The sequence below is a fragment of the Mesoplodon bidens genome (genome assembly GCF_964165515.1).
Source record: "Mesoplodon bidens genome assembly, chromosome: 7".
NCBI lineage: Eukaryota > Metazoa > Chordata > Mammalia > Artiodactyla > Ziphiidae > Mesoplodon > Mesoplodon bidens.
Genome location: NC_138164.1, coordinates 106,792,171 through 106,816,608, shown reverse-complemented (window position 1 = coordinate 106,816,608; position 24,438 = coordinate 106,792,171). Strand labels below are relative to the sequence as shown.

At 61.7% G+C, this 24,438-nt stretch overlaps 2 protein-coding genes across 5 annotated transcripts in view; both read right to left on the bottom strand.

Moving 5' to 3' along the window:
• Positions 1-9,347, bottom strand: part of MYRF (myelin regulatory factor) — a 31,017-nt gene extending 21,670 nt beyond the window's left edge. For all 4 annotated transcript variants that reach the window (XM_081238572.1, XM_081238573.1, XM_081238574.1 and 1 more), the window contains exon 1: positions 9,216-9,347. In XM_081238572.1, the coding sequence (XP_081094698.1) occupies positions 9,216-9,261 (46 nt within the window). In that variant the 5' untranslated portion in view covers positions 9,262-9,347. The remainder of the gene's footprint in view (positions 1-9,215) is intronic.
• A 4,890-nt stretch (positions 9,348-14,237) lies between these two features.
• The window catches only part of DAGLA (diacylglycerol lipase alpha), a 63,336-nt gene continuing 53,135 nt past the window's right edge, over positions 14,238-24,438 (bottom strand). Inside the window, exons 13-20 of the mRNA XM_081238571.1 lie at positions 24,219-24,299; positions 23,227-23,369; positions 22,838-22,906; positions 22,429-22,501; positions 21,027-21,223; positions 20,063-20,192; positions 19,361-19,548; positions 14,238-17,902 (exon numbers count right to left, since the gene is read on the bottom strand). Coding sequence (XP_081094697.1) covers positions 16,951-17,902; positions 19,361-19,548; positions 20,063-20,192; positions 21,027-21,223; positions 22,429-22,501; positions 22,838-22,906; positions 23,227-23,369; positions 24,219-24,299 — 1,833 coding nt within the window. The 3' untranslated portion in view covers positions 14,238-16,950. The remainder of the gene's footprint in view (positions 17,903-19,360; positions 19,549-20,062; positions 20,193-21,026; positions 21,224-22,428; positions 22,502-22,837; positions 22,907-23,226; positions 23,370-24,218; positions 24,300-24,438) is intronic.

The window sequence follows — 24,438 nt, the reverse complement described above, 5'->3', positions numbered from 1 at the left end:
TCTCCACAGTCCAGCCCCCGCCTCATTCCATCCTGGGACAAACACCCCCTTGCACATCAGGGCCTTTGCACATGCTGTTCCCATTCCTCGTGACTCTAGGTTTTGGCTTAAATGTTAAGTTCCTCCGAGAGGCCACATCTGACTCCCCCATTCTCCTGAGCGGCCTCCTTTTCTACTTTCTCATCAGGCTCTTTGCTCTCCTGCCCAGCACCCACCTCGGGGGGAGAATCAGTCCTCTGCCCACCCACTGCCCATAGCACACACTCACCGAGCGGTCACTCTGCCCAGCCATGCCACACACTTTATATGGCTCATATTTAATTCCCATGACAACCCTACGGGGTAGGTGGTTTTCTTGTTCCCTCTTTCACAGATGAGGAAACTGCGGCTCAGAAAGGATAACCGCCTTTCCCATAGCTTAGAGGTGTGGCCGCTGGGCTGTGAGTCCTGCCCCGTTTTGTCTCTCAGCGGTGTAAGCATCTAAGCACACCGCAGGCACACGATAAATGTTCACGGGATGAATGAGCAAAGTGGCAAGCGGGGCACTGGGACCAGGCCTGTCTGAGTCTGGGCACCTCCGCCCGGCCATGCCGTGGTCAGGGTCCAGGGCTAGACAGGGCCCCTCCAGGCACCGCCCCTGCCCTGCTGAGCTATGCACCCCAGCTGCTCCTCATTAATTAGGCCCTTTATTACCTGCTTTTAACAGGAGCCAGACACTGCTCCTTCCCAGGCAGGCGGGATCGGGGCTGTGGGAAGGAAGGCCCTCCCCTCCTCTCTCCTCCTCCCTTTAAGGCCACCCAGCTAGGCAGAAGAGGAACTGAGGGGACACAAGCCAGGTGCGGGATGAGGGCGGATGGGGGCCCAGGTGGTCCTCCACCCTGGACCCTTCCCTTCCTGCCCCCTCGTGCTCATGCCCCCCTCACCAGCTGTGGCCACTGGCTGAGTCTCGGCCATTGTCCCGGGGAACGGGGGAGGGTGGGGACCCGGCACAGTGGGAGGCTTGTGCCCTGCCCACACCCTCCCCCTCAACCGTCAATGGGGCACTTGTCAATTCATGCCCCAAACATGGCGGAAATCCCGTCGGCCACGTGGCCGTGTGCAGGGCAGGCCATGGCCTAAGGATGCCGGCCAGGCCTAGCTGATCTGAACCTGGGGCTAACAGGACACAGGTCTGTCCCCCTGCTGTTGAGTGTCCACTCTAGGCATCTGAATCTGAGGGGCATCCTGAGGGGCAATGGCTGGGCCAGGGCAGCAGTGGTCAAGGAACTGCCCACCTTGGCATCCCCATAATGCCCTAAGGGACCCCTGGGTTCAAAGAGGCCTGGTTGCCAACACGGGTCCCCCTTCACTGCTGCGTGACCCTCGGCGACTGACCTGACCTCTCTGTGCCTCAGTTCCCTTCTTTCTCAAGTGAAGGAGATCCCTGCGTCACGGGGTGGTCGTGAGTCTTCAGTGAGATGGTGGGAAAGCTCCTCACCCCCAGAAGGCCATTCCTCAAATTGCTCTGTTTCCACCTCTCCTGGGACTCCCATCTCCTTTCCTGCCCAGGCACAACCTGTGCCATGATGTTATTCTGGCACACGCATGGCACAGTCCAGCCTCCAGGATTTGGCTCTAGCCATCCCCTCTCCAGTGGGCAAGCCTTCTGTGACTGCCTGCCTCCCCTGGCAGTCCCTCCTCAATCACCCCAGTCACAGAGGGCCCCCCGTGCTGTGGCTCATTTCCCAGTATTGACTGAGCTGATCAACATGCACCAAACTAGTTCACACTGGGACGGGGCACAGAGGGCTCTCACCTCCCTTGGTTTGGACTTTCGATCTTTATTAATCTTTATTAATTGATTAATATGACAACTACTTCAGGCTTCAACTTGTGACCAGAGCCTTCTCACTCAAAATGCCTTCAGGCCAAATGCTTGATTCTGCAAGCTACGCTTTGCACCTCTGCATCAAATCCCCAATTATCTTGGGGCTGAATGACAAGGATGTAGCTCTGGAGTCACTGCCATCAGGTCCTTAAATCTGATTCACGGTTGTCTTTGTTCCCTCTCAACTTCTTGCCAAAAATGCGGTAGAGCCCTGCCTCCTGCCTGCAGAGACCCAGATCCTCCAGGGGACCTGAAATCTTCAGCCACCCCTGGGCTATAGCTATGTCCTCCCCTAGTCCCCACACAGCTGCCACCCTGTCCTCAGGTCCACACAAGGCTGAACTCACAGCCCGAAGATGCTCCCAAGCCAGGTCCGACAGAGGCGGGCCCAACAGTTGTGGCCTCTTCTTAGGGAACCCACATTGGTCCCTCGGGATCTCCACTTTGCTCTGGGGGCCCCCAGCCCTCTCCCACAGGGACTAGGCCAGGCAGGCTGGGGAAGGCCCCTCTCCACAGAGGCAGAGTAGAGACCCTGCAGCTTGGGGTGGGAGCAGGTCTCTACCAGGGTTACCCATGCCCACCTGTGTTCATACACCAGCATGCCCCACAGGCATGTGCATACACAAGGGCACACTCCCAGGCATGTATCCACTGGCACGCACATGATCGTGTACATCCGAACATACACATATACAGAGGCACACCCCCCGCACACTGACACACACATGTGCACATACCAGCATGCTCCAAGTGTGCTCATTCATTCATTCACGCAATTATTTACTGAGCATCTACTGTGTATCAGGCACAATTCTAGACTCTGGAGATAAAGCGGTAAACAGACAAAACCTACTGCCTACATGGAGCTGACATTCTGGATGCAGAGTCAGATGACAAGCTAGATGGGTAAAATCCACAGCATTTTAGAAGGTGACAAATGCTATGGAGACAATAAAGCAGGGAGAGGGGCTGGGGTGCTAGGAGGGTGGGGAAGAGTTGCAATTCTAAACAGGGTAGCTGGGAGGGCTTTACCGAGCAAAGATACGAAGGAGGTGAGCCACATGGACATCTGAGAAGCGCATTCCAGGCAGTGGGGAGGCACTGCAAAGGCCCTGAGGCATGTTCACATCTCAGCGCACCTCACAGACTTCTACACTTGTGCCTACCAATGCTCACTGACCCAGTGGCAGGCCCAGGCCAACACACCTGCCCATCAGCTCTAGGTGGAGCCAGTCCAGCTGAGCGAACTCAGTGTCACAGACCCCAAACTCCACCGCCAAAGGCAGCTCCCTCCAAGTTAGCAAAGCAGGGGATGGGGACTGCCTCCCACCCCCCAGCCCCCGCCAAGGCCACAGACCCCAGGAGGGAGAACCAGGGGGGGAGAAGAGAGCACAGGGGACTGAGATGATGAAGAGGGGAGTGAGGGAGGGTCCCCAAGCTCCTCAGAGAGACAGAGGCTGCGGTTGTGCATTGTGGGGCTGGAGGGGTCTAGGTCAGATGGAGGGAAAACTTTCGCACTGATGCAGCCTGGAGTCAGGGGGAGGCCAGGAAGCCCTGAAGCCCCCTGTGCATAGTCCAGGCCAGTGGGGGTGGGGCTCAGGACCCAACTTCCTTCCCTCCCACTCCAGGCCTTGGCACTCCTGGGGTCTCACTGCTTATGTCACACAACCTAGATCATCTGAGTGAGGGCTCTGAGGCCCAGAGAGGTCAAGGGGCTGGACGGCAGTCACCCAGCACAGCCATCAGTGGTGGGTCAGGACCCTCAGCACGCAAGGAGGAGAGGCTCCCTCCCACCCCACTCCAAGCTAGCACCCAACTGTGATGGGTCAGGAGACCCGGGATCCCAGCCCAGCTCTGCCGTGGCTGCCCTGAGTGAGCCTGACCCATCGCCTTCCCCTCCTGCCTCAGCAGCCCTCTCTTGGAAGTGAGGGGACACCACCCGCACTTCCACAGAGGCCCAGGACTCCCGGGAGACACCACATGCGAAAACCTCCCGCCTGGTTGTGGCAGGCACAGACAAAGGACAGTCAAGCCCCTTCCCCCTGCCACCTGCCCAAGGGCCAAGTTCTGAATCTCTGGGGTAGAGGGCGGGGCAGGCCCAGCTGGAGCAGGCATCAGGACCAGGCAGGGCCAGACCTGTCATGGAGCAGACCTCCTGAGTACAGAGTGTGCTCATCCCTGGAATAAGTAGCCCAGAGAGGGTGAGGGGCTTTCCCAAGGCACACAGTGCCAGCCACAGGCCCCAGCCCAAGCTTGAGGGCACCGACCTACCCATGGACCAATAAATCCTCCAAGTGGGGAGCATAATACCTGTTGTAAGCCTCCCAGGGGAGAATAATCACAATCCAGGCTGACATTCATGGAGTGGAACCGTGCCAGGCACTGCACGAGGCCCTGCTCAAGCCCCTTTTACCTAACCCCTGCTCAAGCCCCTTTTACCTAACCCCCACGGAAACCCTGAGAGGCAGGTACTCCTACTGCAACTGTATTCCCATTCTACAGATGGGGAAATGGAGGCACAAAGAGGTACAGTGCTAGGCCCAGGAGAAGGACCGTGGGTAAGCGGCAGAGCTAGGGACCGACCTTCAGCCCACCCCAGGGAGAGCACATGACCAACACAGACCCGAGGGGCTGCCCAACACGGTGGCAGCAGGGGCTGGAGACGGAGGGGAGAGGGGAGGCCCCCCATACACACACCCAGGCTGTGAGGAAAACTGAGGCCCAGAGGAGGGGGCCGTGAGGAGGAAGAAGGTGGGAAAAAAGGGCAGGCAGCCTGGGTGGGGCGGGGCCATCCCTGGTTAATAATTCAGTTAATGATTTCTTCTCCCCGTCCTTATCGAGTGGGCAAAGTCCAACGGCAGCAGCCAATCAGCAGCCCTGCCGGGCTGTTACCCAGCAGCCTCTGCTGCCAGGGCCCCCCAGTCCTGTAGGCCCTTGGGAGTCAGGGAGCGGGGGCCAGGCCCCCAGGAGGAGGCCGTTCTGCCCAGAGCAGCCTGTCTTTCCCCCAGACACCCTGCTTGGCTCTGCCTAAGACCCCTAGGGGTACTCTGCCCAGGCCCCCAGACTCAGAAGAGGCCCTGAGGCCAGCAGGTTGGAAGCAGCCGGCTCCCGTGGCTCCGCTCCTCTGTACTGAGCCAGGCCCTCACAGAGAGTCAGCTTCCTGGGGTGCGCCCCCCACCCCGCCTCTGTTCACACAGTCATTGTTGCTTCCATTCCTTGGGAACATTTCCTGCCCCCCTCCCACCCCGTGTGGCCCTGCGCTGCGTGTTGGGGACAGGGCGATGAGTCAGACCCCTGGCTACCACTTCCCCTCCAGCTGGAGTCAGGACCTTGGGAGGTGGGGCTGGGACAGGAGTCCTCCGGGGGGGCTCTGAGTGGACCCAAGAGGCACTCCATCTCATCTCCTTGAGAGTCAGGGGTCTGGCGGTCTCCCCCATCCACCTACTCCCTGGTCGCACTGCAGACAGACAGGCGGACACAAGGCACAGTACCATCCCATCACACACCGCGCCTCAGCCCCCGATTCCTGTCCAGGGTGGGCGTCCTCTCCCACATGCGGTCAGGTGGTCTCCTCCTGGGGCTTCCTCCTGCCCTCTGGAGGCAGAGATGCTGGTCCCCATAGGAAGGCCACCCTCCCTCCCCCAAGGCCCTGGTGGCAGAGGGGTGTGCTGAGGCCTGGGTGTCAGCCCTGGCTCACGCTGGCTAACTCCCTTCTCTCAGAGCCGCAGTCTTAGGCCCTGGGAAAGGGGGCCAAGGCCACCGCTCCCCTCCCACATCCCAGAGCTGGGGAAGGGTGGCTTTCAAACCAGGACCTGGCGTCCGGGGTCTGTGAGGAGCCCATCCGCCCTGTGTCCAGTGTATATGTCCTATTCGGAGGCCAGGAGTTTGTCTTTGCTTGGTGGCTAAAAAGAATCACATTGGAAGTCCCTGCTCTGGTCCAGCGCACCTGCCTACCCGAGGAGGGGACATGAGGCCAGAGAAATAAAGCCACCAGGCCAAGGCACCCATCAGGTATGGAAGGAGTGAAAACCCGGCTCCCACCTCCAGCCCTGGCGGGGCTCTAGAGGCCAAGGGCGGTCCCCCAACCTCTCGGTGGCCCTTCCAGCCCAGCTCCCCTCAGTGGTGTCCTCCACACCCACCGGCTTTCTGAGTGCTGATCGCTGCTCACTCGTGCCCCGTGTGCCCCCGGAGCCAGGGGCCAGCACCCTCCCCCTTCTAAAACGTCCCTCTTCTCCAGGGCTGGCGGGCAAGGCTCAGTCGAGGGCGTCATCAGGACCTGCTCTGCCACCCACTCCTGTCTTGCAGGTGAGGAAAAGGGGCCCAGCGAGAGCAAGAGCTCTGCATAGGGTCACGCAGCTCTCAGTGGCCAAGTCTGCGTCAGAACCTCTAAAGTCCTATAGGGATCCTCTGATGCTGCCTTGCCCTGTCCCTGGCGGGCTCTGGGAGTCCAAGGCCCCGGCCGGTCAAGGTGATGAGGAGAACACCTGCCACTGTGCCCCGGTTACCTGCTGGGAGCCAGTGCATCCTGCCCGGAGGGTCCCCTCTCTGCAGGCCCTGTGCCCGCCGATCTGGGCGGCCGCAGCCTCCCTCTAGGGGATTAGCAGGGCAGTCACGGGGGCCCGGCTGTACCAGCCTCGAGGGGGCCGCCCTGTCCCAGCCTCCCACCTGAGGCCCAAAGCGCCTTAGCTTCCAGCCCACCAGCCTGAGGCAGGGTACAGCCAGGCCCACCGCACAGGACCAGGCAGGACCCAGGGCATATGCTTGGTGTGCCTGGAGAGTGGGCCACGTCACACGAGGGGCCTGGGCACGCCCTGCCCCCTTCAGCCAAGCCCTTTCCCACCTCCAAGTCCAGAGCTGAAAGCACAGACCCTGCCCGCCATATACCCACTGTCCTGGGGTGACCAAGGCCAAGCGGGACCCAGGATGAGCGCTCAGGTGTCCCCAGCCCCAAGGGCGAAGCATGCACTGCTTCCCCTCCCTCCTCCTGGGAAATACATCCACGTGTGCAAAAGCACCGCTGCACTTCCGCACTTCCACTCCACTCGTGAGCACACTCAGCAGCGCCCCCGCCCAGGGGCGCCCCAACACCCCCACTACGTCCCCCACATGCCGCTGCCCACCGGATTCCTGGCCAGGCCTCCCCCCGCAAGTGGCCCCGGAGACCCCAGCCCTCAGCGCCTGCCCCACCTTCCCCCCATCTCAGGCTCTGGGAGCACTTCTCCAGTCCCTGGCTCTCTCCACAGACATTCTTGAGTCTGCTCTTATCTCTCTGGAGGGAGCAGCGCAGCCTCCCCGCCAGGCCAGCCAGGCCGGCCGCATGGCTGAGCTGTGGCGTCAGGCCCCACCCCCCGCCCACGGCCAGGAGGGAAAGTTTGGCTCAGGAGACAGGGAGCCTGGGCCAGCCAGGCCCACCCCTCTGCCCAGGCCCAGGGTCCTGGGGGAAGGAGGCACAGGGATTTCTGCAGGAAGCAAGGGGGCCTGGTCCGTGAGTCATCTGGGATGTCTGGCGGGCTCCGGGCACCCCCAAAATAGTGGCCCCCGAGCAAGGACTAGTGTCCCCTTCCTACCTCCCCAGAGCCCCCAGCCCCCATAAGGCCCCTCAAGGCTCTTAAAGGAGGAAAAGGATCTGGGGAGAACAAGAGCCCCTGGGACTGACGGGGAAACGCCTCGGACCCTCAAATGGCCCAACTACCTGAGGATCAACCACTTCATCTAGTCGAAACCTGATTTCTTGGATTCTGGGGGTGTCCAGAATCCTGGAGTGGGGAGACCTGAGGCTTAGGGATGCCCTTACCTGGGCTGTTCAGCAAGCAGAGTGGACAAAGGCTCCCACTCCACCGGAAGTCACAGACAGGGAGAAACTAAGTCAAAGAAAGGCCTTCCTTGCTCCCTCATGGGACTCCAAAGGGCTCTGGGCGCTGGGCTTGAAACTTGGACCCTAACTCACTGCCCTGTGGTCCAACAGCTGCAGCACAGTGTGCCCCGTGGGCCACCCACGCCTCGCCATGGGCAGGTTCACACTAATGGAAGGTTCTGGATCATTGAGTTTTGGGTTCTGAAGGCACTGAGGTGCAGGATATGGACTTAGGGACTAGGGGGAGGGTGGGGGCAGAGGCTGGGCTACGGAGGTTGGTGGAGAGGGACACAAAAGCACCCAGAGGGTCTGGCTGGATGTTCCAGTGAGGGTCTGAGAAGCTGGGAGATGTCAGCCTGCACCTCTGCACCCCCTCCCACACTCGGTCTCATCCCTCCTGAACCCAGAACCCAAGAGGGGGACAGCCTCAAGGGGCAGAGACTACTCAGGAAAGGGGAGTGGGTGAGACGTAGGAGCAGACCCCCGAAACCACTGGCCAGGAGCGGGGAGAGGGTAGAAGACAATATTGTAGGGTGTGTGTAGATCCCAGCCCTGGGGAGGGTCCTATCAGGGCCAAGGTGAGGGGATGAGGTCACTCCTGGGATGGGGGCACAGCCAGAGGAGGCATAGCTCCAGGGACAGGTGTGAGCGAAACAGCGAGCCACACAGAGCTGGCAGGATGCAGTTCACAGCTTTGGGAGGGTCTCGGAGTGCGGAGGTGGCTAACGGGGGGGGGGGGAGATGCCAACTTCAAGAAGGTTCCAGAACCAACGAGAGTATTCCAGGGTGGGAGGTGGGGAAATCCAGCCCACAGAGGAATGCTGGGGAGGGGTTCCCAGCCCTAAGTAGGGGAGAGATAGCCGCTTCAAGGGGAAGTTCAGCTGTGGGGGAGGGAGCAGCCTTGTGGAAGGTGGGTGACAGTCTTGAAGGGGGTCCCTGTCTCAGGGAAGCACTGGTGGGGAGGCGCTGGGGGCAGGAGTCAGGCTGGGAGTAGGTGCCAACCTGAAAGGCACACAGGGCGCCTGGGTCTCTAGGCGGGGGTCCCAGTCTCTGGGAGGCATGCTGGGGTGCCAGCCTATGAGGCATGGAAGATCCTAGAAGGCATGCTGGGGGCCCCAGCCTGGATGGGGTCCCAGGGAAGCACAGTAGAGGGTCCCCGGCGTCGGGAAGTGCGCTAGGGGTGGGAGGTGTCAGAATTTAGGGGGGACTGCAGGTCCTGGAAGGCATGAAGGAGGACCGAGCAGGGAAGGGGATACAGCTCCAAGGAAGGTGTGTGTTGGGGGACGGGGAGTGGGGAGCCCAACTTCAGCGGAGGTGGGTAGTAACCTCCAGGAGACAGAGGAGGGCCCCAGCCCAGAAGAGGCGTTCTGGGCGGGGGGGTGGGGGGGTCCCAGCTTGATGAAAGCACAGTCGGGGGTCCCAGTCCCCGGGGAGATCGGCTGCGGGTTCCCAGCGCGAGAGGGTCGCCGCCCCCGTCGGCCCGCGGTCCCTCACCTTCGAAGAAGCGCTGCAGCGCCTCCGTCTCGTCCACCACCTCCATGTCCGGCCTGCCCCGCGTACACTCCACCCCGGCCCCGCTACAGCCCGGCCCGGGGGCGCGGCATCGCCGGCGCGGCCCGCGCGACAGTCCCGGCTCGGCTCCGGCTGCGGTCCCGCCCGGCCCGCCGCCGCGCTCGCCCCCCGCGCGGCACTGGCCCGGCCCCTGCCCGCCCCACGCGCCCCGCCCGCCCGTCGCCCGCAGCGCCCCCTGCCGGCCCGCCCCATCCCCGCGCCGCAGCCCCGCGGCGGGCAGGACACGCGGGGCTCCTCCAGGGGGCGCTCGGCGCGGGGTCCTAACCAGCTTGGGGGTCGAGGGGCGGCCCAGCCCCTATGCCGGGAGGGCAGGGCCCCCGCAGTCCTCGGCCGCCCCTTGGGCAGGGGAAGATAGCGGGCTTCTGAATCTTAGATTTTCAGAACCAAACCTCAGAGGCATCCCCCGTTTCCTCTCCTTTATCCACCCCCCTCTCAGCAATAATAATAATAACCTGCATTCCTCGAATATTTGTTATGTGCCAGGCCCACAGTGAGCGCTCTACAGGGGTTATCTCACGTTGTCCTCTCAGGTACCCTACAAAGGAGAAACTATTATGCGCATTTTACAGATGAGGAAACTGAGGCTCAGTGAAGTTCAGTACCGTCTGAGGAAGTCTGTCCTGTGTAACCTTCCGTGACGATGGAAATGCTCTCTGCGTTGTCCAGCATGGTCGCCGCTGGCCACATGTGGCTACTGAGTACTTGAAATGTGCCTGCTGAGACTGAGAAACTGACTTCCCAATTTTAGTTAATTTTAATTAGTTCAAATTTAAATAGCTATGTGTGGCTGCGGTATTGAACAGTACAGGTCGAAGGGTTTCCAAGTAATTAGCATCAAAGGCAGCATCAGTGCCAGATCCTGGCTGACCTCGGAAACTCCCCCCTCAGTCATCCAAGAGGGTCCTGAGTGAATCCACCAGCCTTGTCCCTCTGCCTCCACCCCTGTGGGTGCCCCCTCATCTCTTTTCTGCCCAACTGCACAGCCTCTCTCCCCACCCAATCTCCTCTAACATCCTCCCAAATTACTCTTTTTAAAATGTAAATCAGATCATTTCACCTCTTTGCTAAAACCTGTGGTCTCCCTTTGCACTCAAAACAATATCTAGGTCCATCCATGTTGCTGCAAATGGCATTATATATGTATAACTGATTCACTTTGCTGTACAGCAGAAACTAACACAACATTGTAAACCAACTATACTTCAATAAACATTTAAAAAACAATATCTAAACTCCCACCCTGGTTTCCAAGGCCTTGTATGACCTGCCCCTGACTGTACCGCTGACCTCAGCTCCTATTTTTCTCTCCATTGCTCACTAAGTCACAGCCACCAAAAGGCCTCCTTGCCTTCACTCACATATGCCAGACCCACACCTGCCACAGGGCCTTGATTTTTTTTTTTTTTTTTTTTTTTTGGCCACACAGCATGCAGGATCTTATTTCCCTGACTAGGGATCGAACCCGTGCCCCCTGCAGTAGAAGCGCGGAGTCCTAATCACTGGACCACCAGGGACTTCCCTGCCGCAGGGCCTTGGAACATGCTGTTCCGTCTGTCTGCAATGTTGATCCCACAGGCCTGGTTCCTTTGTAGTAGTCAGGTCTCAGTTCACTCATCACCTCACTGACCATCCTATTGAAAGCAATTCCCCCTACCTAGGCCTTTCTTTCTCCCCACATAAAAGAGTTGTATCTACTCTTTGTTATTATCCTTCTCCTCCCTCGAGAATGGAAGCTCTATGAGGGTAAGGGATTTTTCTGGCTTGGTGATTGCTCTAGCTTCAGCACCAAGAACACTACCTGGCACACAGTAGGTGCTCAATAAATATGTGATGAATGAATGGATGGTGGCAGCTTCACACTGCCGAATCCTAGACCTCTGAAACCTTGGAAGCAGAGAATTCTGGAATCCTGGACCCAGCGAATCATCTCACTACAGAGTGACTCAGCTCACAGCCTCCCTGGGTCCTCAGACACAGCAGGTTAGAGCTGGAAAAACCCATCCCACCCCAGAACTGTTTGACCGAAGACAAAACTGAAACTGAGGCCCTTGGGGGGTGGGAGGACTCACTGGCAGATCAAGATGCCAGCCTAGCCAGCCCAGAGCTCTCAACTCTGCCCACCAGTGGCCCCCCAGAGGAGAGTGGGGTACAAGTGGGGCTGCCTGGTAGGGGTGGGGGTGAGAGCCTGCAAAGCGGCTTCCTCCCAGGCCACCCTCCCCCTCCCCAGTGGCCAGCCACAGGGGAGGGACAGCCAGGGCCTGAGCCCCAGATGTGGCCCAGTCAGCAGGCCTGCGGTGGCCCGCCGAGGAGGGTCAATGCCACGACAGTTCTGGGGCTGGGGGAGGGGACGCCCAGGCCGGCGGGTACCTCACAATGAGGTTTTGTCCCCCAGGGGCCGCTCTCCGAGCTGTTGCTCTTAGATATATAGAATGGGATTTTGCTGGAGGCCCCAGCTGTGTGTGCTGACCAGTGCTCCCCCCGCAGGGGCCGGGCCAAGCTGGGTGGGGGGGGGAGAGGGCCACACTGAGACGCCTATTCTTTTCCAGCTGATGCACCCCAGAGGTTTCTCCCCCTCTGCAGCCTCCCTTAAGACAATTGTTATTCTCTGCTCCGCCCCCTCCCACACCCGGGTCAGGTCTGCCTGTGGACACAGTAGACACCGCCTACGCCGTGTGATATTTAAAAGTGAATTCATTTTAGCAGTTGCCCTGGACTGGCTGGAAAACCGGCTTCTTTATAAGCCTCCCCCACCAGCAGGTCTTTCTGCCACATCCCACAGGGTACCAAAAAGTCCACCATCAGAGGGCCATCCCAATGAGCTATGCGTTGCCCTTGCCATGGGTGGGTGGGCTATGCATGTTTTGTTCCCAACACCCAACTTCGCAGGCTGCATTACTGTGTCTCTGGGTCAGCCTTGAAGTTGCGCGGGGGGGGGGGGGATGCAGCCTCCTGTTAATCCCGTGGGAGCTGGCCTCGCTCGGAGGTTCTAGCCCTGCCGTCTCCCCTGACTCCACTGGGCCACTGAGCAAAGGAGCAACGGTCCCCAGGGATCTTCATCTCTGGGCTGGGGGAGAAGGGTGGCTGAAAGGTCCCAGACTCCAGGGCTCAGCTAAGAGTCGAGGCTGCCACCCCCAAATCCATAATGAAGGAGGTGGAGACTGGCGAGGGAGCCCCAGGGAGCCTTGCACAATCAGGACCTTGAGGGGCTCATCCATGGAGAGGGGTCCCCATTGGTACCCCCGCCCCACCAAGCCACATGAGTGAGGGACCGAGATTTCAGTCCTGGCCCGGCAGACATGGCTGTCCCTGTGGGCTGGCCCAGCCATTCTCCAAGCCCTGTCCTCTGGTCCTTGGAGGCCTCATCTCTAAATCAGCCCATTATTGCCACCTCACGGTGTAGGTAAAGTACCAGGGAAGTGATTGATAAATGGTGTTTTCTCTGATTCCAGGTGAGTTTCCAGTGCCCAGTGCTGGCCTTTGAGTGCCAGTAGGGCCAGCAGGAGCTGGCAGCTCAGCAGGCAGCCCTGGGGAAAGGGGGGCAGGGACTTGAGGGTTAATGAGTAACGGGCTGGAGGCCAGCCCAGGAGAGGGTGGGGTTCTGTGGACAGAACCCTCCCTACCGCAGCACTCCAGGCCTCCCGCGGGCCCACGCAGCCCTGGCATCTGCCCATTTTTCAGAGGAAGAGAGGAGGGCCCAGAGGGTGGTGGGTGTGAACCCAGGGAGTCAGTGAGGCTGGGGACCCTGCAGGGTAACCTCTCTCCCACCTCCCTCCCAGCGGAGACGGAAGGGGACATCCGAGGGTCTGAGAGGCAAAGCGCTGCTCCAGCTCTTCCCGGAATTGCTCCTCACGAGGGGCCCTCCCCATTCCTCGCTCTGGCTGTGTGACCTTAGGCAAGTCACAGAACCTCTCTGGTCCTCAGCTTCTTCTGCTTCTGCTCCACTAATTAGATAGGATAATATGCACATCAAATGAGACTACAGGGTGTGAAGAACCTCTGAAAACCGTGAGGCGAGGGTGGAGGCCGGAGTCCTGGCCTGGAGGCCTGGGTTCTGGTCCTGGATCTGTCCCCAGGCTTGAGTGACCTTGAGCAAGTTTCCACCCTTATGTAGCCTCCGTTTCTTCTGTTCAAAGAGGCCTGGGTGAAGACAGAACTCTTCTATCATCCTCTCCAACTCCCCACTCTGGACTCAGGGCTGGGAGGGTGGGCAGTGTCGGGAGGGGAAGGTCAAGGTCCGGTCACAACTTGGCTGGGTCAGTGCCTGGGCCGCACGCTGCAGGTCCCGTTGGGACTGGCTAGAGGAACAGCGCCATCTGCTGCGAGGAGGGGGCAGGCCTGGGCCCGGGGCTGGCTGGAGGCCCAGCTGCCTGCCCACCGTGGCCTTGCAGCCACTCCCCAGGCCTCCCTGTCCTGGGGCCAGGCTGGGAGGGTGCACCTGGGGTGCCCTGAGCCTGGCCAGGTCTTCTGTACCCTCCTAGAGAAGCCCTCAGCAAAGACTTCCAGTGGGCCCTGCATTCCAGTGCTACCCAGCCAGGGAGTTTTAGCGCCCTCACCCCACCCTGGCTCTCAGCACTGGGGGGAAGGGGCGGGCACTGTCAGACCTGCCTGGTACCCCTCTGTGCTCTTGGGCAGTTTACTCACCCTCTCGGAGCCCCAGACCCCTCAGGGAGAAGGGGCTAAGAAGCCCCATCTTTCAAGGCCCCAATGAGGTCAGACGGAGCCCCTGGCATGTACCTCATGCAGGTAGGGCTCAACAACGAGCTGCCCCCCATTCAAATGGGGCTCTGAGGGTCTTCTGGTCTCTCATTGCAACTCCAAGTGTGGTCCTGGACCAGGGCATCGGCAGTGGTGACAGCCAACCTCAGAGGTCCCCTCCCGCCACCCTGCCCCAGCCTCCACCCCACCTGCGGGGAAGAGAGGTCACTCAAGGCGGCCAGTGTGCTTCTACATCCAGTTTATACACAGCTCTATACAATATACAGAAAACTTTATATACAGATATATTTATAGAATAAGCTATATTAATTTGTCTCTCCTTTTTACAGCAACATTAGTTTGGATTTTTCATACATTAAGTACAAAAAGTCATGGGAGAATGGCACGTACAGTGCATGAGTGTCTGCGGGGCCCAGCTGCTCACTACCGATTGCATATGGAGGTCGCCCGGGCCCCTGGGAGGACAGGCCAGCGTATGGCCGGGAAACCTTGTGCTGCAGGTCTGGGGGACAGAGTGGGGGTCGGTCTGAGCCGAGCTGGGCTGAGGGGGGTGGCTCAGACCCCCCAAGTGTAGTGTGCAGAGGAAGGGAGAGACACGCAGCAGGCCCATCCTGCAGGGGAGAGGCGGGGAGGGGGTGGGTGAGATGTGGGCCGACCCTGGAGCGTCCAGGGCTGAGTCCGAGCCTGCCCCAGCCCCAAGCCTGTAACCCTGTGCGGCTGCAGACTTGGGGGTGGGGAGTCTGTCCCTGATGGCTCAGTCCTGGGCATGGGTGGGCACCACGCCCCCTCAGAGATCCCAGGCCCACCCTGGTGGAGGAGAAGTTAAAAGGCCAGACTCCTGGGCTTCCCTGGTGGCGCAGTGGTTGAGAGTCCGCCTGCCGATGCAGGGGACACGGGTTCGTGCCCCGGTCCGGGAAGATCCCACATGCCGCGGAGCGGCTGCGCCTGTGAGCCATGGCCGCTGGGCCTGCGCGTCCGGAGCCTGTGCTCCGCAACGGGAGAGGCCGCAACAGTGAGAGGCCCACGTACCGCGAAAAAAAAAAAAAAAAAGGCCAGACCCCAAGTCTCCCTGCTACGGGCTGGGGTGCTTGTTGGAACTCTACTCTGATTTATGATTTGTCTTTTTTTTTTTTTTAAACTTTAAGTGCCACTGATTCCGTCTTGCTTCTGTGTGGGAAAGGGGGTGGGCCCAGCAGGGGCAGAAGCCTGATGGGGCTGATGAGGTTTGGGAGTCGCAGAGGGTGAGGGAGGCCCAGCTCCCAGGTCTCTGTACCCATGTGTCAGGGTGGGCAGGGGTCCCAGGTACCAGTGATCATGAGGCTGGGGTCTTGGTCAGGGGAGCCTAGCCAACCCAGGGAGGCCATGGGCGGGCCCAGAGTCGTGGGACCTTGCCTCCAAGGAAATGAAGGCACAAGCGGGCGGTCAACGCCTCGGCACACACCAGTTTTCCAAACCAGGGGTCAGAGCAGCCGGTGAGACGAGGGGGACGGGCGGTGTCTGAAGCTGAGCTCGTCCCGCGGCCCCCGCCACATGGTGCCCATCATGTTTCTGCCTGTTTTCTTGGCAGGCTGGGAGGGGCAGCAGGCAGGCAGGGCGGGCAGGGCGGGGAGGGTGCCCCAGCAGCCCCTTCCTCGGCACACACTCATGCACATGCACACACACGCCCCGCGCCGGCATGCGCCCCCTCCCCGCTCTGTCTCTGGGGACAGGCAGGGGCTCCACTTCCCCGCTGCTTCTCCAACCCAGCAGGGAAGGAACCCTCCCAAGTCGGGGCTGTGGAGGCCTCAGGCTAAACTGGGATGGCCCCAGGGCCCCTGGCCCTCCTGGGTCTCTAGAGGGGTCCCACAATACCCCACCCTTGGCTCCACTTAGGGCCAACAGGACATTGTGGGTGGGAGGGAAGAGAGGCCCGCACCCAGGAGACAGCCCAGGCCAGCGGGGAGGGGCAGCTGTGCAGAGTGGAGGCGTGTTTGGCTGCAGAGCCCAGGGCCTGGGGTGCCTAGGCCTGGGGGGAGGTGATTAAAAGGGGGTTTGGTGGGGCCCTCCTTCCTTCCAGGGCACTGACTCTGCAGGCAGGGGTGGTCACACCTGTGCCCTCCACCCTTTGAGCGGCCAGGATCCCCGGGGGTAGAAGGCAGGCCAGGAAGTAATGGGGCAGGCCTGGGTACCCAGGACCCATTGACAGAGGGATCAGCATGAGGGAGATCAAGCAGAGAAGGGGTGGCCCTGACCCCACCCTCCTGTAGGCCCCTCCAGGCCCCATGGCTGCCTTGGGCCCTGTGGAGGCTGGCGCCTGCCTGCCCAGAAGGGGGCTACTAAACACATGATTGCAGCAGGGGTCAGGGGGCCTGCAAGCCCAGGACACATCCTGAGCCCAGCCCAGCAGCTTCTGTAAACATACACAGCACTGCGGGCCACCTTGGTGGGGGGGTCACCCCAGGGGGCTGGCCAGCAGGCACCAGATCTGGGGGTGGCCAGGGCAGATGCCAGCCTGGACCACAGTTGAGAATACGTGGGGAGGGGGCCGCTCTCCATTTCCACCCTGGGAGAGCAGCCAGAGGGCAGTGACGGGGAGTCAGCATACTCATGGCCTGTCCCGGAATAGGAGGTACCAGGATGCCCCTGTGGCGGGCACTCAGGCTGAGAGGGCGGAGTGTTGCCCTGTCCACCTGGCAGCCTGCCCCAGGCTTCTCCCTGCTCCACGCCCCTCCCTGTCATTCCCTATCTGGAGGGCCCAGATCCCAGCTGCCTTGGCTCTGGGGGTTCCAAAGCTGAGGTAGGGATGCGGACCCCCAGCTCAGCAGCAATGCCCAATGCCTGAGGCTACACTGGCCCTGTGGGGGCCTCTCCTCAAAGCTGCCCGGCCTGGGGGGCAGCCACCAGAAGCCTGAGGAGCCACCTGCTCTGGCCTGGGCCTCAGCTGGCAGCAACTCCTGGGGTGCTAGCGTGCCGAGATGACCAGGTCATCCTGCTTGGCGGGGCTGGCCCCATGGCCGGTGGGGGTGGAAGTCCGGATCTTGTCCACTGCCAGGCACTCCTGGCTGCTGAGGCCCGTGGGTGTCAGGTCCATGAGCTCGCCCGAGGAGCTGAGTGGGAAGGAGGGCGACAACGAGATGCCCGAGGAAGGGTCGGCTGAGCCAGCGAAGAGCCTTGGGGGCTTGGGCACCAGGTTGGGCTCAAACTGGGCGCGGAGCAGGATCTCTTGCTGGCTGGGGGACTTTGGGCCCTCGGCGTAGTCGCTGGTGGGGCTCTCGGGCACCACCATGCAGTAGAGGTCCTGGAAAGAGCTGCTCTTGCTGTCCAGGTTGAAGAGGCTGTCGATGAACTCGGCGAACTCCAGCACCTGAGGGCTGGGCGAGTCCCCCAGGCGCCCGTCGTGCAGCGCCAGCTCTCCGCTGCGGGGGGCTGCCCCGCCGCCACCCCCTTCTTCCAGCTCGTTGTGGGCGGCTGAGCTGGGCGGCCGCTCGGGGGTGATGCCCCCGCTGCCCAGGGTGGCCTCCAGGGGCTGCGTGTCCTGCGAGTGCTTGGACAGGCTGTCGGCGGCCAGCAGCTCGGTGCGCGAGCTCAGGGACGGGTTCTCCTCGGGGATGGCAGGGTCGATGTAGAAGAGGTGGCCCTCGTCGCGCTCCAGCACGGCGTGGAGGCTGGGCGAGCCGCGGATGCTGCGGAAGCCGGAGGAGCGGCGCGAGTCGAAGCTGTACAGCGACTCCGTGTCCGAGAGGCTCTCCATGGTGGCCAGCGGCGCCCGCCGCGACTGCAGCTCGGCCGCCAGCCGCTCCTGGGTGGACAGCAGCAGCAGCTCCACTGGGTCCTGGCGGGCTGCCGCGGCCACAGGGGACAGCAGCTGCCCCTCCGAGAAGCCCTCCAGGCTCATCTCAGACTGGGACTTGCTCCTGAGGGGGCAGGGAGGGGTGAGACTCAGCGGGGCGGGGGCCCACCCCTAGCTCCCCGGCGGCGGGAGGGAACTTGGGGAGGGGGAGGAGGGGAAAGTGGTTGAACAGTCTGGGGACAGGGAACCCTCCTTTTTAAAAACCAGACCCCAAGATAGAAGACAAGAGAGTCGATGCAGGGCTGAGCTGGGGAGAGGGGGCCAGGGGCCTGCACTGGTGCCCATCACTGCACTGACTCGCTGTACCCACCTGGAGACTGAGGCCCAGAGAGATTGGCTGCCCCAGGTCACTGGAGGCAGAGGTGGAAGGGTAGAGAGGGAAGGAGGGAAGGTAGGTAGGCAGGGAGAGAGCATGGCCCAGAGCCGCCCCTGCTGGGTCCAACCCCACCCTCCGGGCCAGCACCCCTCTGGGCCCCTTCCTGAGCTCCTACCACTTCCTTCCTCACCCGGGGGTTCCTCCCACCTCTCCCATGGGGTGTAGCCCTCTGCTGGATGGGGCCCTGGAGCCCCTTGTCTCCGCACACCGGCCTGCAGGGAATGAGTGAAGGGCCAGGGTGGGGGACGCAGCAGTCACTGCAGCTGCGAAGGGACACTGGCTCCCCCATCTGGTCATGCAGCCGCCATGGGAAATGCTTGTAAGATAGGGAGAGAAGTCCAGGTGTCCCCACCAAGGACCAGGAAGCAGCCACCACCCTCTTTAGCAGCCTCTGGGCCAGATCTGTAACCTGGACCCAGGACCTGGGCGGGAAGGGTCCCAGAGAGGCAGGAGGATCCCCACCCACCCCAGGAGCCGTGGCCTCAGAGCCCAACCCCCAAAAGAGTGTGTTGAATGTGGGGTGTGTTTGCGTCTGGAAGCGGGTACACGCCTGTGTTTCTGCGTGCAGCATGCATATTAGGCGTCTCTATGTCAGTCGGCCTATGTATCTGAGAGGCTGGGTCTGGGTACAGGTGCATCCATCATTTACACACATGGCTGCCCGCGCAAGTGTGTCCTTGTGTCCAAGCGTCTTGGCCTCTGTCTTGGTGTGTGTTCTATACGTGAGTCTGTCTGTATGGGGCTCTGTGAACTTAGAGCTACTATTTGTGAACACATGTATATACAAGTGTAAGCTTGTATGTGTGTGCGTGTAAGTGCACGGGTGTCCATCTGTTTGGGTCTAAACAGCTATGAGTGAATCTGTGTGTTTGTGGTCGGGGTCTGTGCATCCCTAGACGCCTACTAGCCCACATGGGCTTCAGTGGTGGCAGGCTTGGGGACAGTGGGGGCAGAGCAGGAGAGACCCCGAGCAGCGGAGGCAAGTTCAATCCCTCCCGTGCACCTGTACAGAGTGGCATGAACATACGAGGGCCCGGCGCGTACACAGAATGGACACGTGCACAAGCATTCGTGCTTTCGCTGAGAGCACGTGCGTGGCCGCTGCACACACCCTCTGGGGCGGGGCTGCGGGGCGACGGTGCTCACCTGACACTGCTGTTTCGGTGGTCTGCGGCGGGCAGCTCCAGGGCCAGGCCGGCGGGCACAGGTGGTCCCGTGGGCAGAGGCTGCTGCTGGAAGATGAGCTCGGGAGTCAGGTCCACCTCCGTGGGGCTCACCATGACCTTCGCAGCAGAGAGCAGGGCCGTCTTCCCCTTGTTGTAGTTCTCCAGCACCTGGGGACAGGACGGGGAAGCTGGTGGCGGCGGAGGGGTGACAATCACGTGTGGACGCGGGGCAGCAGGCCAGGCCTCTCAGGCCCGGCCGAGCTTCATGGGGTCAGCCGGGCCTGCTCTCCTCCCCACACAGGGTCCGGCTCCTCCGGGAAGGTCGGGGCCAGGCCCTGTGATCGTGCCTCGCCCGCCCCACAGATGGGACAGGTTGGACTTTTCCTACCCTGTGGTCGGCCCTTCCATGGCTGGGCAATGGCCAAGGCTGCCCCTGCTTGGCCATGCGTCCGCCAAGTGCCAGGTGGCCTTCAGGGTTTGAGCTCAGCCTTCCTCAGGGACAGGTTCCTGGGTGTCTCCTAGCCCCTACCCACCACGGGACCACACGGTGGTGTGGACAGAGGCGGGTGTGGAGCCCAGGACACGAGTGGGCTCCCTGGCCCACTGAGTGTCCAGGGAGCGTCGCACCCTTGTGTGTAACACGGGGACAGAGACCCGGCCAGCCAGGCGCCGTGGGGCTCACCTTGTTGAGCCCCTCCATGACCACATAGGGGAGGTGCTCGTGCAGCATGGCCGGCGAGATGATCACCTCGTTGAAGGCCTTGTTGTCGCCCCAGATGGCGAAGTACGTGGGCTCCTCTTGCTCGCAGCAGCTGAGGGGCACAGGGGCCAGAGGGAAGTGGGAGGGCGGGGGGCAGCCTGGCCTTGGCCCCCAGGCCCCTGGCCCTGCTCTCTGCCCTGGCTTGGTGGGGGTGGGGTGGCCTTGGAGACGCCCTGCCCGGCTGGACCAGCAGGGCTGTGTCCCCGGGCTCCTTGCTTCTGCCTCACCTCAGCCCTCGCCACCAGCCCTCCGCAGCCAGGAACATTTATGCCACATGGAGCCGGAAAGCCTGACCTTGAGCCTCAGTCCCGATCCGTACATAGCCCTGTCACCTGCTTGTGGCCTGGGCCATACCTGCTCCACCCCAGGGAGGGTCCCGGCTTGCAAGCCGTTTGTCAAGGAGGCAGCCCAACCCTCTGAGAGTGCGGGAAGGGGTCGGGGGTGAGGTGGGAGAGGTCGCCGTACCCGCCCTCTCCTGGTCTCTCTCCTGCCCCCGCCAGCTGTCTGCCAACTCATCCCAGCCGCGATGCCAAGTGACAACTGAGGCGTGAGCTTGGCCAGAGCTTTAGGGTGACCCTCCAGAGCGTCCGCTTTTAAATGGATGCGAGTAGGGACAGCTGTCCTGGGGGACACCAGGGAAGGGTGACACTGGGGACGAAGACTGGGACCGTCAAGAGAGGAGCCTGGAGTCCTGCTCTGGATCGGCCTGTCGTTGCACTTCCAGGACCCGAGGTTGGGGCAACCCTGTTGTGGGCGCCCTGGGCCACCATCACCAGCCTCTGCACCTACGCCCCGAGGGTGACAGAATGAAGGCTGGCCCCACCCTCCACTCCCCTGCCCTGGCTGCCGCCACCTCCCAGCTGGCCGGGGCGCAGGCAGCACCTACCAGCACTGTTCCGCTGGGTGGTTGTGGACCACGTGGATGATGCGGCCGGGGGGGTAGAGAGGGGTGCTGGCTGACAGGGCGATGGTCAGGTCACTGGGGTGGGTCCAGAGCCGCGTGCTGGCCAGGGTGGTCACCTCCAGCTCCTCAGGCAGCTCCGACTTGGGGATGCATTTTGTGGCCCCTACAATGATTCGCCACTGTGGGGACAGGGAGAAGAGGGGGATGGAGCTGAGTGGCGCTGCCCGGGTGGGCAGGGGGTGCTCAGGAGAGCTCACAGGTGACGGCGGGGAGCTGGGATGGCCGTGGGGCAGAGGGAAGAGCAACGCCCAGTGAAGAGGCGGGGGCTGAGGTGTCCAGCGGCCACGATGGCCAAAAAGGTGCCAATGACAGATGACATGGAATGGCTGAACTTCAGGGCTGCAACACCAGTCGACCCCTTATCTAGCGGAGGGAAAACAGGCCCAGCAAAGGGAGGAGACTTGCTCTAGGTCGTCTCATAAGTCAGAGGCAGAACAGACCCCGAAACTCAGTCCAGCTGCACCCATCAGGCCCGGCACATCGGGGTCGGCTCCCCGCCACTTGCCTCCCGGGCCTGACAAGCATCCGGGACTGGGTCTGAGAGGGGCAGTTCCATGTCCTTAGGCTCCTCCTATGCCTGCTCACCCCGGCACCTGGTGCCCTGCCTGCCAGATGGTCACGGGCACAAAGGCTGGGAACAGTCCCAACTGGGCTGAGAGGGTGAATGGGGTGAGGGCGGGCCTGGGGGCACAGAGGCCCTGCTGGGCCTGGCCGGCCACCCCCTGCCGGCCTCAGGGCGCCTGGCTGCAGCATGCCCACCCCCAGCCTGGAATGCTGAAGGCCATGCTACAGGAAGAGCCCCCAGTGTCCTCTGCAGGCCTGAGGAGGGGTTAGGGAGGGCTGGTCCTCTCCTCTCAGCTGCAGGGAAAACCAGAACACACTGCCCCCAGAGCCCCTCCCCAGGCGACCTCCAGCCTCCCTGAGCCTGGGGATCGCAGTGGGCTTTGGAGGAGGCCTTCCTGTCACACTCGGAGCACTGACCTCGGGACTGCTTTGTCCCGACTGCCGGCAGCTCTGTGCCACAGGAATCAGGACTCAGGAGCCCTTGGTTCCAGTCCTGACTGCGTTACGACTTGCTGTGTGAGCTAAAGTAAGTCCCTTGCCCACCCTGGGCCTCCGTTTCCCCATCTGCACAAGGACAGGTAGGGGGCAGATGGCGTGAGCTCGGAGATGCTGAGGGCCTGGTGGCCTGAGGTCCCCAAGACATCAACCATACCCCAGCCTGGCCTCATGTGGCGGGGGGCCGAGGGACAGGTGGGGCAGAAGACAAATGGGGAGCCCAGAGCCCAGGGTGCCCCGGCGGCGGGGAGGGGAGTGGGCTCACTTTGGGTTTGGTGCTTCGCTGCAGGACATCCAGCAGCTGTCTGCGGAAGCCTTCCAGCTGGGAGAGGCCGATCCTGGAGAAGGAAGCAAGTCGGGGCGTCAGCCTGAGCTGGCCCAGGACGGGGAGACGGGCGGGGTGAGGGGCGGCAGGGCTCCCGGGAACAAGAAGCCCAGGCCATCAGGGTCACGGGGTGGGTGAAGAGCCTGCAGCTCGGCAGGGCCCAGCCAGGACGGGGAGGCCAGGGAGGGCGGGCCGACCTTGCCCTCTCACCCTGGACACCTGAGTTGGGGGGATTCTGGGGGTCCCTCGAGGAGGTGGGAATTTGAGTGAGAGAGACGGGGCACCTGGGTGAGGCCCCGAAGTGGGAGAACAGCCCAGGCCAGGCAGGTGGAGAGAGGGAGCGACTTGCCTGGGGACAAGGTCTTTGCCCAGGACCACAGCTGTCACAAACTCCTTGGAATACTCCATGGCATCCTCGCTGCAAGGAAAGCCGAGGGGGTGCTAAGGCAGGGGAGGGGCACGGTGTTCCCGAGTGGGCTCGGCTCCAGCACTCCAAGACCCTCTGGGGAGCGGGGCTGCCTGCTCCCTGCCCGCCTATCCCGTCAGCAAGGCTTTGATGGGGCTAGATCCCAGGGTCCACCTGGCTTTTGCCAGAACCCCCGCCTCCACTCTCCAGGCCGTTCCCAGGTTCCCTTATGATCGGAACCCAGACTGCCCAGTCCAGCCCCCTGACTGAGCCAGCTCCCAGCGCTGTCCACCCGTCGGCCCCAGCCAAGTCTGAGGCCCCAGACTGCTCACCTCAGCAGGCCCCCTGGAGGGGAGTAGGCAAAGCACTTGAGGGTCGGGTACTGGGGGCGCAGGAGGAAGGAGAGGATGGCAGCCGTGCCTGCGCCCAGGGAGTGGCCCACCACTATCAGGCCGTAGTGTTTGGTTCCGCGGCCCTGGGGACCGAGAGAAGCCCTGAGAGTCCTGCCCCGCTGCCTGGCAAGCTGACACCAGGGAGGCAGAGGGGGCTTCCCAGAGTCCTGGGATCATGTCTGTGCTGTGTGGCTGGTGGGGCAGAGGAGGGGACAAGCTAGGCCCCCACAGAGGAACTTCTTGGGGAGACTATATAACAAACTCCTATTCATCCTTCAAAACCTTGCACAGAGGTTACCTCCTTGGAGAAGCCCTTCCTGATTTTCCAGGAGAGGCTTGCTCCCTCCTAGATACTGCATCCGCACCTGGGATAGACCTTTAAATATAATGATTACACTCTACTATAATCATTTGGTCACCTGCTCCCATCCCTGTGCCCCAACCACTAGACTGGGGTCTCCTGAGGCCAGGGACTGCTTGGCTTTGGGAAGGGCAGTTGGGAGCACCTCAGGAGCTGCCTGCCTGCACAGGGAGGAGTGGGCAGTGGGCAGGGCCCAGATCGCCCTCAACCAGAGCAGCACCCCTTCTATCTGTTCTGCAATTATTTTCCATGTTCATTCTGCTCAACATTTTGGAAGCCCCAGAACTGAGCCATCTTTCGCCTCCAGTGCCTGGCACTGAGCAGGTGCTCACAGCTGCGTGGGGCTGAGCAGGGGTGTTCAAGAGGAGCTGGTACAAAAGAAGCAAGGGCCAGAGGGGGTGGGAGGGACTGAGCAAGTGAGGAGGGGGCTGGGAGCCAGGAATGGAAGGAGAGTGTAGGAGCCTGGCCTGCAGGGGAGGCTCCATCATTCACCTGTCCTGTCCCCAGTCTGTTGCCCTGGGGGAATGCGAGCTGGGTGTGGCAAGGGCTCATGGCATGGAAAACGCCTCACCAGGTCTCGCCCGAAGGCCTGGGACAGGACCATCTCCTGCTCCAGCTTCTTTTTGATGTACTCAGCTGAGAGGACCATTCCCTGGGTGAGGAGGAACAGAGGTGGGTGTCACAGGGAGGGAGGGAGGCCTGTCAGGGACCAGCAAAACCACAGGGATGTGAAGCTCACTAACCCTGTCCCTCCCATTTCCCCCTTTGGTCCTCATGACAAGCTGGCTGGG